Source organism: Fusarium fujikuroi, chromosome FFUJ_chr01, assembly GCF_900079805.1.
Source record: "Fusarium fujikuroi IMI 58289 draft genome, chromosome FFUJ_chr01".
NCBI lineage: Eukaryota > Fungi > Ascomycota > Sordariomycetes > Hypocreales > Nectriaceae > Fusarium > Fusarium fujikuroi.
In genome coordinates this window covers 6,356,045-6,371,080 of record NC_036622.1, presented here as the reverse complement: position 1 = coordinate 6,371,080, position 15,036 = coordinate 6,356,045, and the positions used below count along the sequence as shown (strand labels likewise).

Here is a 15,036-nt window from a genome sequence, read left to right as displayed (position 1 = left end):
GATCCAGTTCGGAAGGGCTTCCAAAAGATGCGCCGGTCCTCGTCAATGCAGACATATTGTCTACATAATGTTGCGGAGACGGAGAATTAGTCGACTTGCGAGCATGCCCTTCAGGTATAAGCGCGGTTGGTGAATCAAACGGATACATAGGGTAGTCGTCGAAGTTAACACATTCGAAACTGCTGCCATCTATGGAAATCATGCAAACTTGCTTGAGTATATGTAGCTATCCGGGGGGAAGTGGCGGTACAAACCATGAAGAAGCATGTAGCTCAACCTAGAAGGTGATGATAGCATCATGCATTGTGGAGAGGTAGGGCACGAAATCTGCGCTGGTGTCTCTGACAAGGGGCCTCCGGCAACCTGCTGGTGGACTTCGGTGGAAAGATTGGAAGGTGGTGACAGTGAATGACTTGGAGGGGTTAAGATGCAAAGCCGATCGCTCAGATTCCGTCCGATCACTTGGGACCACAGTCAGCTGGTCGTCTGGCATGACCCGAGTAAATATAGAATGAAATACCTGCTGAGGTATCCAAGTCGTCCAAATTTTGGCTCAACCCGTATGAGTACCGGTCGAAGCCTTTCTTGAGTTTTTTTGAACGGAGCTTATTTCCGTAAAGATAGACATCACTGTCTTTGCCTTCTAGGGCGCGTTTCCTACATACTGGAATTATACCAGTCATCCACTCCATCTCCATAATATTTTTCATCCCTCCGAACTTGGAATGAAACTGGCTCGGACTGTAGGGATCTTTAGGGCCTGCTTTATATAAAATAGTAAAAACCGGCATTTTACGCACCTGAGTTCTAAATTATGCTTTTCGCGTAAGAACTGGATTGTTTCTTCAGCAGTCTTATTCTGCGTAATATAAACTGAATTAACATCCTGAATGTATAGATCCCAGTTGATATTCGACTCAGGCTTGTTCGGCATGTTTGCTGTGAAGTTGGTAGACTTTATGTATGTTTGTTATGACTATGGCTGAGAGCTTAAATTAACGGAGTGAAGTTTGTTGTAAAAGGGTTAGAGCTTACAGGAGTTATATAGATAGTCAAGCAGGCAGACTGCAAGGCATATAAGGCAACTCGTTGAAAGACGCCTTGTGGATGCCTTGGCGTCATTAGCCAATAGCTGTATGTAAGAGATTTGTTGGGGTGTGACTTGTATACTAAAATGTTCCCTGCTGAATGGCCAATAAGTAGACCTATAGTGTTCCTAAACCTTAAAAGTTGCTTTAAACTTATATATAGATATTAATATTAATATTATTTTCTAGCCTTTAATTACAATAAGCAGACTATATATTTTTAAATCGTTTAAAATCCTATTTTAACTTTTTTTTACCTTTAAAAGATCTACTTTAGGACAGGCAGGGTTTTAAGTGAATGAGGCTTTTCAGCTCCCCACCGTTAGCGTCAAGTACTGTCATAACTGGCCGGTGCTAAATAGTAGGCACCCATTCATCCACCCTTGCCATCAAGCTTGTTGCCCGTAATTGTCAGCCAAACCCCGCTTATCGGGCATGAGTGCTGGGGAATAGTGGGTAAAGACCTTTGTTTTCTCCCTCGTCAAATACTCCTGAAGCCCAATTAGCTACGCAACGATACATCTAATAGCACCATTGTGCAATGGCCGAGAACATGCACGTTGGCAGTCTAGACCTCGCCAGCCGAGCCATTGACTTGGTGCTTCGGGCAACGTGGCCGTCGCCCATGTCCCTACGTAAGGGCGCGTGGGGAATTGGGCAGTGACTCGGGCACGAAAGGTTAAACCAGTATGAGCTTTCGACTGTATGTACTGTAAGCCAGAGTGGCCAGCGGTTTTTCCACAAGATCATACAAGGACTCGAGATCTTGCCGGTTCGGCCACTATTCCTGCAGCAGTCAGGGTCGCGGGCCCGACTGATGGCCGGGGATCTGAGCCTCAGCTGGATCGTGTCGATGGTAGCATGCCTCTTCCAGCATCACAGAGTTGACATTCCCGTAACCAAGACAGTGACGGCCTGTATCTCACTTCGATGGCGCGACTGTCTTCAATTTTTTTACGGACCGGTTGCGCGAACTCGAGGTCAACGTCGCCTCGCCATATCCTCGCGAAAGTGACTGCAGTGACGTGGGTCGGGCTTCTTTCCAAATCCTCCGCCACGTTTAAGGAAATTCTGAGGATTTTCTGACAGGCTGTTCTTCTTCCGACTTTGGTGACTCTGCCGCAACTGGGGATTCGGCAGAAGTTGTACGAAGTATCCGGCTGTATCCCAGGGCAAGTTCCATGTGGAACGACGGTGTGCAGATATTGATGCAGTGCTCAGCGCAGTCGATAATGTAGTGGTTGCTGGGCGTCCCAGTATCCCCCGAAACAGACTTCCCAATGTGGCAGGGATAGTACTCAGATACCTCGCGTGAAGTTGAGGTTTTTGAACCACAGATTGATTTTGACTCTTTACTCAGCTTGCGTAAGAGCATAAGACGACATCACGTCTGAGTTGAGGGTCGAAGTTTGGTCTTGACGACGCCTGATTGGGACATGAGTTGACAGGGCTGTTGCGGAGAATGGACGTTGACCTTCCATTGAAACGTACGGCTGAAGCTCGTCGCCTCAGTCCTTGCTATCCGGGTGCTCGCTCATTTTAGTAGAAGGAATAATAGACAAGTCAGTGTCTATCTGGTGCCTCAAAACGCGTCCACATACCATTGTAAGATATGACAGCTACTTATATCATGATATCATTCCTCGCACTGTTCCGGGGATGATTGGTGTTTCGTCAATGACAGGATCTATCAGTACTATAGTTGGTGAAAGTAAAACTAATTGATTGTTTTGACAAATCATGATGCAATTGCAACTTGACATGTATGATGTTATGTGGGTAATGGAGCCCCATCTGTTCTACCTCGCGCTATCTTAACTGTCTATGATCTATCCTAGCTACTATACATTGATACGATGACGCCAGACCAACTGTTCCTCACGAGCACTATAAGTCGAAGCCCCAAGAATAGCCCTCATCTGCTGCACACTCGTAAATAAAATCGGACGCGCGATGAAAAAGCGAATACCCTCGGTGCAAGGAGGACTCGTCAAGCTCCCCTCATAAGTCCAAAACTCATCAAAGTAATCAACACTCTCCAGAAGCAGCCTATGATTGAGGGTAGTCTCTTCGCTGACGTCTGTTTCGTTGAAACCAATCATCTTTGGGAGCTGAGCAAAAAAGCTGTTCGCCTTGTTACCTGGGTCGAGACGAATGGCTAAGACAGCGCGTTCTTTGCCCTGCGCGTTGACGTGGACGAGATGAAGCTCGGCTCTGGAGCGGTGGCGCTCGACGGTGTGGTCGGCGGGGGCGTGGATGTGCCAGCCTTTGAGGTAAACAGTCTCGTTGTCGAAGCTGAAAGAGGGGTTCTGAGTCCAGATCTGATCCTCGTTCTGGACGGTGAATGCAGGCCCGTAGCCCCAATTGAAGAAGTTGCCGGTGATCTCGTCGGGATAATTCCACTCTTTGATCAGATGTTCCAGTGATAGACCTTGCTTGAGGGCAATCGGGATAGGGGACTGTTGCGTGCCATCTTGGCAAAGATGGTAGTCTAGATGGTGTCAGTCACTGTCTGTCAGGACCCTCTATCAGATGAACGTACCAGGGTTGAGACGACCCCAATTGTAAGAGAATTCATAAGCCCAGTCCGTTTTTCCAGGCTCGGCGCGAGGGTCAATGTGTCGCTTCTTGTGCTTCAGGGAGTAGTGATTGTTATGCTTTGCGCAGGACAAGACGCTGGTGACATACGTCGCCACTGCGAAAAGCTGAGAGACACGCATTGTGATGATGAGATAGGGAATAAGCAAGAGAGAATTGTGAAGAGCTGATTGATGAGAACGTTGAGATGTCGCGTTCATGTGCAATTTTATATCTGATTGCGAAGGACATGAAAGAGGCAGAATACAGTCTAGCGCGCAATAATGTCACTGCCAAGACAAAAGCGAGGCGCAAGATACCACAGACCACGGGGGCTTGGACCCCCGCAGCAACCCAATTGACTTTGCAAACTCTATCTCGAAGCCTATCGACAAACAAGATCCAAGTTTTTACCCTGTCATTCACATTTCTTTCTCAATGAATTACCAATAATTGCTTGGTGACGTTTGTGAAACTTTCCATTCATGGCCCACGTGGACGTTCCAGGCACAGCCCGCGCTAAGACATGGGATTCTCCATGGGGTAATGCACTAAAGAATTAGGCTTTACAATGGTCTGTCTTGGCGCTGGCGGTCTAGAATCATCCTTGAATCTCCTAAACAGCGAGAGATAAGGAATAATGCGTGCTTAGCCAATGTTATTTGCAACTATCTAGAGCCTTGTGCTTGGTCCAGACTGGTCGCGACACGCCCTTCTCACTGATGACTCCCGCTTGGAATATTCCGCAATCGTGTAGGGATCTTTGAGATATCGCATCCTTCCTGGTTTCAGGGTAGCATCCAAAGACACAGCCTTGGACCAATGGTTTAAGGTTTCGGCATCTCGTTATATAGATTGCCGAAGCTTCCGAATCTGGCTTTGCCTCCGAGGAAATGAGGTCTTGCATCTCATGTCCAGATTCCAATTGGCACATTCGTCTAAGCTGTCACAAAGCCAAGAAACATGGTGCAAGATCTTGGAAAGCCGTTTTGTCTACCCGAGACAGGCAGCTGTGGAATGTTACTGGGGACATGAGATTGGCTCACCGTTCTGAGCCTTGGGCGCAGCTTCTTGGCGCATGAGATCAAACAAAACTAAGAAACGTAAAGACGATGGCTTTTCGTGCAGAAATATTTGCCGTCTTGGCAACGGTATAAGCCACAAGCAACGTCATTTCTTCAGACGAGAGGAAATAATAGGTGAGCATGATGAGCCCGCACTAGCTCGTCGCGGTTTAGGGTTCTGTTGAGTCAAGGATCCAACTTGACAATGAGAGTGCGTGCACGCTGGGGACCATGTTCTGCTCGTCTCGTGACCGATAAAGGGAAGTTCCATTTGGGACTATAATACAAAATTGTCAGAATAACAGCGGTCCGACAGTATTATGAGAAATCGCCTTTAGATAATTTACAATTAAGCTGTTTTGGGACTAAATGAATCTTTCGATTTTCCGCGCTTACCCTAGAGACTGATAATGATGATTATCGATAAGAAAAATGCCATTAGCCCTAGTCTGCTAAAGATCCCTAGACTCAGCATTCTGTTGCGCTTCAGGCTCCTGCCTAGCTCTAGAGTTAAATAAGTCTCTATCATCAATATCTTCATTAATTCCGTAATCTTCATAGTCCTCTTCTCCATATTCATCCTCCTCTTCATCTTCATCATCCTCCTCCTCTATGTCGTCATCGTCATAATCTTCTTCTCCCTTATCCGTTCCTTCGTCGTCATCGTCATCATCGTCTTCATCGTCATATCCATCTTTGAGCTCCTCTTCGCTCTTGGTCTGGAGCTTCTCGTCTATTATCTGATCGTCTGACTGTAAGTGCCGTATAGGCTTTTGCATACTATTGTTGGGATCTACAGGCTGTAGAACCTGATGCTCTTGTGTTACAAAGACAGCAGTTCCACCCTTACAGCAACCGTGTTGAACAAGACCGTCATCAGTAAGTTTGATGAGAAGAAGCTCGCAGTGTCCAGGCTTGTTGGTTGTCAATTCTTCCGGATCTTGGTTCGTGCTGCCTATGCTTGTCGGAGGACGGATGGCGACGTAGGAAATTTCGCAGTCAAAAGGTCCTGGCCCGTCAACATGGATGAGAGAGCCATCGGCCGTTTTGCAGTGAAGACGGGAAATATGCTGATTTGGAAGAAGACTAGGACATTGTATTTGGTTTTCTGGATCTCCTGTGGACTTGGAAAGTACAGGTAAGATATCGAGGGCAATGAGTACGACGATGTTTGTCTTCATGATGGGAAATAGAGAAGGATGAAAAATTGGATGTGGAGTGAAAAGCTGCAGGCCTTCTGGGTATAAAGTGTTTGTCTGGGCTGATGGCTCTCTTTGAGTTGGCGACAGCAATTGAATGGATCTCTTGATAGCGAAATGTGCCCGTAAGAAAGGAAAAGGCAAGAACGCGGGGTCAGTAAATGACCATAGAGGTATTGGGCTGGCAAAAGCATTGCCACCTTGGTATGCAGCATATGCACCGCTTTGACGTATATGCACGGCTTATCACACTCTGGCCTGGGAATTCAGCTCTGTTCTGATAAGGATCTGTATACCTGTCAACGAATGAGACCTCTTGATGCCTGCGTATGACGGGATTCAACATGATCTGATTACCAAATTAGGGACGTCAGCTCGCCACAAAATCTGTTTTGGAAAGAACAGGCATCGAATACCGAATCCTTCTGTCGAGGGGCTGGCTAGACCCTTGTTCCGGCGTAACCGAGCCGCTTTGACGCATCATGTAGCTGCATCTGTGCGGGTAACGCACCTCGTCAATACTGGCGATTTGTTCGGACTGCAGGCAGCTGAAAAGTAACATTAACGGCCTTGACATGTAGTATAGTCACATGGTCCTATGTGAGATGGTTACGAGTGAGGAGGCTGGGGGTAAATTCGGTTACGGCACCACGCCCCGCCAAATATTTCCCATAGTGCTGACCGTGATCGTGTTTATTGATGCTGCAAATGGATCAGGACGAAAACTCCACAATAAAATATGGATGGAGAGATTAAGTCCGCTTTCACGAGGGCGCATGTTATGGATGTAGTTGTATAACAGGCGGCAACACAGGAAAGCAACTGTTTATTTTCTCTGCGCATGATAGTAAATCGGACTTAACTATGATAAGAAGTAACTAGAGAGAGGGTAAACCTCAAACACCGATCTCTACTCAAAACATATTGCCTCTTCAAAACATCAGCTTCCAGTCCCCCATAATACTAACATCACAGAACATGTGGAACCTAGTCCTTACAATGGAGGACAATACTGCATACTGTAACAACCATGAGTTGCGACCAGAGTACACTTCCCAAGAGACAAAGTGGTGCCTGCAGGGCAGACAGGCGGTTCTGGAGATACACACTTATCGCCCGAGACGACAAGAGGAAGTGTACACTTCGCGCCACCGCTGGAGACGCACTTGTTATCCCGAAGGGATGAACCATGAGGACATGATGGGACCGTGATAGTGACGCATCCTTCAGGGCGCAGTTGGCTGCCAGGAGGGCAGTTTGGCCCATTGATTGCAACACAAGAGCCGTTGATGAGCTGTGTACCAGGAAGACAGGTTGGTGGCTCGCTAGAAACGCAATTCTCGCCTTGCAAGTGCATGTCGGGCGGACATTCTGGTAGCTTCCCCGAAATACATCCTTGGGAGGAGAAGACATAGTTTTCAGGGCAGTTAGGGCGCGATTGGCTGATACACTTGTCTCCCTGGAGGTGAGTATTTGAGGGACACGTAGGAGCCTGCTTATGGAGGCAGGCTGTTCCGTCAAAAGTAGCATTATCAGGGCAGGCTGGGATGACATGCGAGACGCATGCTGTTCCATTCCAAGTGAAGACTGCCTCGCAGGCCGGAGGATCCCGAGAAACACAGTATTTGCCATCAAAGACAGTCTGATCGGGACAGGTTGGACCCGTGCTGGCGATGCAGGTACCATCTTTCAGAGTCCCTGTGACGCAAGTGGGCGTGCTGGTTGTAATACAGATTCCACCAGCTGAGGTTGATCCTGGGGGACAAACAGGATTGCTTGCAGAAATGCACCAAGCCCCACGTAGTATCATTTGGTCCGGGCAACTGGTGGGTATGGTCGAGACACAGCTCTCGCCTGACAAGATAGACTCTCCTGAACAGCTGGGTGTTTGAGACGTCACACAAGCTGATCCATTAAACGTTCCCTCGTCACATGTAGGCTTATCTGTGAAGATGCAAGTATTGTTGGATAAGCTGGTATTTTCCGAACATGATGGAGCCTGGAAATGGGCACAAACACGGCCATTGAAGGTGAAGCCCGGTGGACAGTCGATATCCTGGGGTGTAGACGCACACTCTCCGGCATTGAAGCTACTCCCATTCGGACAAGCCGTAGAGTCGGTAGCAGGCCGTAGACAGAGTCTCTTGGCTTCATTCCAGCCCATCCCTTCTGGGCAACAATTTTCACCACCCGTCTTGGGGTCTCGGGATTTCACAAGTCCATCCTGGCAGAAAAACGGCATCGCACAAGTACTATCTATCGCAGTGGCGCCAGGAACGCACTCAGGTCCCTCGGAACTCTGACAGACTCCGCCTTTATACTCGCCTTCTTTGCACTTAGGTAGTTTATCCGAGATACAGACTCGTCCACTGAATGTTGAGCCAGAAGGACAAGTGGGTTTCTCAAGGTGAGAGCAGCTCTTGCTGTCCTCATTGAACACAAAGCCAGCTGCACACACTGGGGTCTGCTTCTTGACACAAAGGCCATCCTCGAGTGTCATTGCTGATGGACAAGAAGGGGGGAGTGCATGAGTACAAGACCCAGCTTCAAGCTTTTCTCCAGTGGGACATGTTGGTGGCAAATTATGCACACAGAGACTTCCCACAACAGTATACCCTGCTGGGCAAACCAATGGCTGAGTTGAAATACATGAGACGCCGTTGAAGTCAAATCCTGGGCCACATGAGGGAGGTTGAATAGAGATACAGTTACCGCTGTCGAAGCGCGCTCCAGACAAGCAGCCGGGTTCGATAATCGAAACACATTTCTCGTCCTGAAGAACAGTGCCGGCTGGGCATGAAGGCTTCTGATCAGAAACACATGCTCCTGCCTGTAGTGTTGTGTTTGGGGGACAAACTGTTGTCGGCTTGGAGACGCAGGTGGTGCCGTCGAAAGTTGTACCCACAGGACAGCATTTGACATGGCCCTTGGAGTCAAGAGAGGGAGTGATGTCGTCCAGAGAGACTTGAACACAAGCAGCGTTGCAAGAGCGTTTAATTGTGTGAGACTGGGGAAGATTCTCTACTGGATCTGGCAGAGGTTGTTGGCTTGGAACTTCTTGAGCATAGGACGCAGTAACAAATATAGCCAGGAGAATGGCCGGGAAATTTAACTTTGTCATGGCAGGATGCTCGTGAGAAAGTAGCAAAAGGAGAAAAAAGTAAATAGGAGCTTATTGAGCTTTGAGATGCGATGTAATTTAAGCGCTTTGCTACCTTACATATATTTTGTTTCTTTGACCTTACTTCTCACTCAACGGAGCAAGAACACGCGGGACTATTGCTCGTATTGGGCACCCCTCAGTCGTTAATGATTAAACCCTCCCCAGCGTCTTCCAGCGCCCGTGGCGGCTCGAATGATAATTGATAGCTAGCTGAAATGAATAAGGGGTTTGGAGTAGGCCCGACCGATACAGCTGAGATGCTACATCAATCCGGAAATGCTACGCTGCCCGTTGCATTGCGCTACTGCGCGGGAACAAGTATAGTCTAGCTTCGTGCAAGTTGGAAGCTGACAGTGATTGATCTTCACATGACCACAACATGATATCCTTTACGAGAGTGTCGCTTGCGACAACTTGTTTACCGTCAAACCTATTACATTCAAGCGGATCATGTAAAGAGAGCACTGACGATCATAATAGGTAATAGATCTACCAATACATATGCAGGCATGTCCCGTGACACATAATATTGGTGTGATAGCGCCTGCAGATGCGCATAATACCCTTGCAATAGATGTCCCGCCAGAGCTGAATGAAAGTGGCTGGCTGGCTGGCCCCGGTCCGGTCCGGTGAGCCAGTCCATGTGCCGGGCGTGCCGACGCTGATCAAAAGTCATAGACTACTGTAGTACTCCAGAACAGACTGGGTTATGAAATTATTTATACATAGTACTCCAGTATATTAGGGATACAGCGCCCGTACTTTATTTCAGCAGGCTGCGAAATCAGCATCATTTGTTTACCAACATGTTGTGTCCCTCTTTTGCCATCTTCTTGGCTAGTCTTGCCGCTGTCCTTGCTCCAGTCACCGCACAGTCTTGCAATACCACTGGAACTTATGAAGCGTGTTGCCCATCCTCTGACGGGAAAGTCCTTATATTTCAAGACAAGGACTACCGAGTGCGCTGCAGCTACTCCCATGTCTTCGGAGGAGTAGATTCACCAAATCGGCCAATGAACCTGACAAGCTGCGTTCAAAAATGCAGTGGCAAGACGGGTTGCCTTAATCCGCAGTGGCAGTCCAGAGGACAGTCCAGTACGGAAGGCCTCTGCTATGTAAGCGAATTGAAAAGCGATGCTGCCTCTGGAAGAGGGCCTGGAACAAAGAACGTGGCCTTTGTCTCGGTTGATACTTCGGAGAAGGCGAAGGATCCTGATCAGTGCCGAGATGAGGTCAGCAAGTGCAATACAGATTGCGACGAGAAGATCAGAAAAGCTCTCAAGGACAAGATCCCTATTTCAGATTGCGACCGAAAGGTCTTTGAGGCAGGGAAGGGCAAGATCCCTATTTCAGATTGCGACCGAAAGGTCGAAGAAGCTGGCAAAGGCAAGATCAGCAACAAAGCTTGCAAGGACAAGATTGCAGAGGCAATTCGGGAAAACGAAGAAAAATGGACAAAGAGATTGAACAAACTCAAAAACAAACCACCACGGTATCCTCGTTTCGCATGCATCAAGGGTGTCAGGACTTTTTATGAGCATAGTTACAATTATCACTGTCAGCTTGATTTGCACCAGCGTCCGAAAGACATGTCAAAACAGAACGACAAGGTTATTGATGACGCAGATTGTGCTCGCAGGTGTAATCGGTCCAAGGGTTGTAAGTGGGCTTTCTATGATCCACATACAAGCCGTTGCTGGTGGAGCAAGACGCCATACAACCCTCGTTACACAAGCGAGGGAAATCTTGGAGGAGCTGTTTTAGAGCGCGTATAAAGAAGCTTAATGCTTCTAATTAAATTAATTATATAAAAGCATTATTACTATCTTATATATCTTCATCTTATAGACTATAGTACTATATTCCTCGCATAGCTGTTGTCCCTCAGTTGAGTTTAAGGTATATAACATTTCTGGTAAGCTGTGCGAACCCCTCTCTCGAGTCTACATGTAACGTAGCCGTTCCCCATTCGTCTGATCAGAGCCTCCAATTGGGCATGTCTGCCTTGTCTCAACTCAGCCTGTACAAATGCCTCGTGCGGCTGAACCCGGCTGCATCCCACTAGCCCCAGAACATACCTAGGCCTTCCCCTTCTGCTTCACTAACGCCTAATTCTACAAGCTCTTTTGACATAGTGTGCCTCGCGTGGCTTTTAGGGCGCCCAAATGATCTTATCTCCACGGTCTAGACCGTTGCAGTTCTATTTTCGACTTTCAGCTGAAACCATGTGTCGGTACACAAATACCCGCTCTTGGCACTCTTGGCCCTTGGTTTGTAATTCTGTACGGATTATACCGCGACGACGAAGAAATGCCTTTTGACTTCAAGGCCTACGACCAGAAATGCCAGGGCTTAACGCTCGAGGAGCTACAGCGAGAATGGGAGCACTACACCCGCCTAATCTCGGGCGCTGCCACGTCGACTGCGGTGTCGGGATGCGCTATCCCCCTCACGCTCGGCGTCTCGACCATTGGCGTCGCCATGGCAGCACCAGCGATTCACAACGCACGGAAGAAACGCGAGATCATCGAACGGCATCTAAATCGACTCAACGCGACGCATAAAACACGAAAACGCGATGTCCTTGGAAGTATGGCGGTCAGCGGGACGATCGGCGTTGTCACCCTCGGGGTCGGAAGCATGGGCGCTGATGCAGTCGCGACTGCTGGTGCAGAGCACGGCATCCAGTCGATTGTTGCGAATGAGACTGCTATTAAGCTCGTGTCGCATGCTGCGCTTGATGGCGCGGGGATGATGGTAGAGCATAAGCATACGGACCATCTCAAGAAGAAGGATGCGCGAAAGGCGTTTCAGAAGGCTGGTGTTTTCCAAGCTGTGCAGGATGCTAAGGCTGCTGAGGCTGGGTATACAATTCAGCCGTATCAGAACAACGGTCAGGTTTATGCTGCTGGGAGTTCGTCTCAGGCACTTCCGCCGCCGCCGCCACCGTATAATGTTGCTGTTGGTCAGACACCTGTACCGCAAGGTTACAACATGACGCCGAATGGATATCCTCAAGACTTGAAGGCCCCAGTCGCCCAACCGCAAGCTCAGCAGTACCAGTCCTATTTGACTCCGCAAGCCACCGGACAACCGCCAATACAACAGCAGTATGACTACTCACAGCAACAAGTCCCGACATATGGTGCACCATCGCCTATGCCCCAACCAAACACGCAGATGTTCTCGCCACCTCAAACTCCATCTGTGCAGTACCCTCCTCAGACTACGCGGGCACCGAACGTGCACCAGGCACAGCCACAGCCTCTCTACCAACAACAGACAGGAGTTCCGCCCTATATCCCTGCTTCAACACCGCAACCCTTCAACATGGCTGCGATGCATCAGGCTCTTCCTCCTGCTACACCTGCGCCGTCAACTCCGTATCAGCAGCCGCAGGTCCAACAGGTCACAAATATGGTCTTGCCTACGCCTCCCCAGGACAGCACTCAGGGCTTTATGCCTCAGCAAGTACAATCGCAGCCGACTGGGCAGATTGCTGGTGCACCTCAAGCGGGATACTTCCCATCTGTCCCTGCAACACCATCTGGATATCCACCTGCTGTCACAGTTCCGCACCAGCCAACGCCGCAGCCTGTTTCTGTAGCACAGGTTCCTCCGCCTGCTGACCCGGCCAGTGCCTACCAGATTCCGGTGCAGCATGTTGTTCAACATGAAGCTGGACATCAGCCTTCACCTGTACCGCCTGCTCAACCACAGTATCAGCAGCAGCCCGGCTATGCAACACCCCAGCACACTGGCACTTATCAACAAGTCCCAGCGCTCGCGCCCGTTGATCGAAGAAGCTCGTTCATTGCCCCGCACCAACCAACCTACGCCCCCCATGCACCATACAATCCTCAGGATTGGGCTCCCAAACCTCAGCAAACATACACTCCTCAGGCTCCTGATATGGCCAATCCAGCTGCACCGGCCATGCAGTATCAGATGCCGCCCACTCCCCTCCCAACTGGCTCAACAGTGAATCAGTATCAGTACGACAACAAAGGTTCATACTTTCCAGCCCAGCCTCAAACCCCTCAATTGACAGGACAAGCCCCTCAACAATATCCACCAGGAAATTATCCCGCCCCGATGCACAATCCTGTACAGGTGACGCACTAGCTGTGGGGACGTGACATTGGTGGGTTGCAATCGAGATGATGGGTTCTGCTTGATTAGTTATGGGATATGAAATAAAGTAGAATTAGTTAGCGTGTAATTACCAAGTACATTTGAGGCGCACAACTCTTCCCTTTGCCGTATCTATTCAGTCGTTATACATTGAGCAGTTCACAACTGAAGCCATTCGAGTGGAGTACGGAGAGAAGGATTCGCACTAGTCTCTAATAGGCAATTATGCATTTCGACTCATCATGGTCATACCTTTCCAGTGGGACCCACCTGGCGATAATCTCTATAAAGAACAGCCACCAAATACAAACCTTCCATCTTACCAACTCACCACACAAAATGACAGCACTAAACACCACAAACATGGACGAACTAGACATAGAGTTAGACATCATCGGCCAGCAGCCTTTCATGGTCAAGATCTACACGCAAATCAGCTTCTGCTTCCCCATCACCGACCCCTCCACGCACCCAGCCATCACCGCCACCCTGAAAACCGGCCTACAGCGTCTATCTCAGAGCTTCCCTTGGGTAGCTGGCCAGGTTAAAGATGATGGCACTGGCGTATTCAAGATCAAGCCGTTCAAGGAGACACCGCCCCTGGTGGTTAAGGATCTTCGAGATGACCCCTCAGCACCGACGATGGAGGGCTTGAGAAAAGCAGAGTTTCCTATGAGCATGTTTGACGAGAAGAAAATTGCATCGAAAAAGACTTTGCCATTTGGCCCTGATTACTCACCTGATGATCCTTCGCCCGTGCTGATGTTTCAGCTCAATTTTATTGAGGGCGGGCTTATATTTACCGTGAATGGGCAGCACGGTTGCATGGATATGACGGGTCAGGACGAGCTCATTCGACTGCTCTCCAAAGCTTGCCGCGACGAAGCTTTCTCAGAACAAGAGATATCAACAATGAACCTTGACCGCAAGACCATTGTTCCGCTGCTCGAGAATTACGAACTCGGGCCTGAGTTGGATCATCAAATCATCAAGCCCCCACCAACCACTGAGACCCCGCCAACACCGCCAAAAGCAAGCTGGGCATTCTTCTCGTTCAGCTCAGAAGCCCTCTGTGAGCTCAAAGATAAGGCGATGCAGAGTCTTGACGGACAATCAAAATTCATCTCAACAGATGATGCCCTCTCGGCGTTTATCTGGCAATCCGTCAGCCGCGCCCGTCTCCCCCGCTTGGATGATTCCACCTCGACTCAATTCTGTCGCGCCGTCGATGTACGCACGCAACTAGACGTGCCAAAGACCTACCCAGGAATCCTCCAAAACATGACCTACAGCGTCTCAAACTTGTCTCAAATCGCCCACGAGCCCCTCGGCATCGTAGCATCTCGCTTGCGGTCGCAACTCGGCCGCGATGATCTCCGCCGGCGAACGCAGGCCATAGTGACGTATCTGCAAGACCAGACGAACAGGGCGAATGTATCTGTTACAGCGGATGCGAATCCATCGATAGATATTATGTTGAGTTCGTGGGCGAAGCTGAAATGCTGGGAGTATGACTTTGGACTTGGATTGGGGAATCCTGAGAGTGTGAGGAGGCCGTTGTTCGAACCGTTTGAGAGTTTGATGTATCTCATGCCCAAGAGACCAGACGGAGAAATAACCGCAGCGATATCATTGAGGGATGAGGATATGGAGAGATTAAAGAGTGATGAGGAGTGGAAAAAGTATGGGAAGTTCATTGGCTAGGAATAGGTTCGAGTGGTTCGCGGGGCTTCAATGCAACGTTCCAGCGGGGAAGCTCATGACATAATTCGACATCACCCGAGCTTTATGCTTATTCTTGTTCATAGAGT

At 49.0% G+C, this 15,036-nt stretch overlaps 6 protein-coding genes; 3 read left to right on the top strand and 3 right to left on the bottom strand.

Moving 5' to 3' along the window:
• Positions 1-2,929: 2,929 nt before the first annotated feature.
• On the bottom strand, positions 2,930-3,808 carry FFUJ_00079 (related to carbonic anhydrase precursor; the record flags this gene model as incomplete). XM_023573695.1 has 2 exons in its annotated part: positions 2,930-3,579; positions 3,631-3,808. The coding sequence occupies 2 exons, from the start codon at positions 3,806-3,808 to the stop codon at positions 2,930-2,932; spliced, it is 828 nt and encodes a 275-aa protein (XP_023425369.1).
• Positions 3,809-5,181: 1,373 nt separating this feature from the next.
• On the bottom strand, positions 5,182-5,910 carry FFUJ_00080 (uncharacterized protein; the record flags this gene model as incomplete). The annotated part of the gene is made up of 1 exon (XM_023573694.1): positions 5,182-5,910. The coding sequence occupies one exon, from the start codon at positions 5,908-5,910 to the stop codon at positions 5,182-5,184; it is 729 nt and encodes a 242-aa protein (XP_023425368.1).
• A 1,012-nt stretch (positions 5,911-6,922) lies between these two features.
• On the bottom strand, positions 6,923-9,049 carry FFUJ_00081 (related to tenascin X precursor; the record flags this gene model as incomplete). XM_023573693.1 has 2 exons in its annotated part: positions 6,923-8,430; positions 8,521-9,049. The coding sequence occupies 2 exons, from the start codon at positions 9,047-9,049 to the stop codon at positions 6,923-6,925; spliced, it is 2,037 nt and encodes a 678-aa protein (XP_023425367.1).
• Positions 9,050-9,897: 848 nt separating this feature from the next.
• FFUJ_00082 (uncharacterized protein) lies at positions 9,898-10,866 on the top strand (the record flags this gene model as incomplete). Its single annotated transcript, XM_023573692.1, has 1 exon — positions 9,898-10,866. One exon carries the CDS (start codon positions 9,898-9,900, stop codon positions 10,864-10,866), a length of 969 nt encoding a protein of 322 aa, XP_023425366.1.
• Positions 10,867-11,401: 535 nt separating this feature from the next.
• Positions 11,402-13,216, top strand: FFUJ_00083 (uncharacterized protein; the record flags this gene model as incomplete). Its single annotated transcript, XM_023573691.1, has 1 exon — positions 11,402-13,216. The coding sequence occupies one exon, from the start codon at positions 11,402-11,404 to the stop codon at positions 13,214-13,216; it is 1,815 nt and encodes a 604-aa protein (XP_023425365.1).
• A 348-nt stretch (positions 13,217-13,564) lies between these two features.
• On the top strand, positions 13,565-14,929 carry FFUJ_00084 (trichothecene 3-O-acetyltransferase; the record flags this gene model as incomplete). The annotated part of the gene is made up of 1 exon (XM_023573690.1): positions 13,565-14,929. The coding sequence occupies one exon, from the start codon at positions 13,565-13,567 to the stop codon at positions 14,927-14,929; it is 1,365 nt and encodes a 454-aa protein (XP_023425364.1).
• Positions 14,930-15,036: the final 107 nt, after the last annotated feature.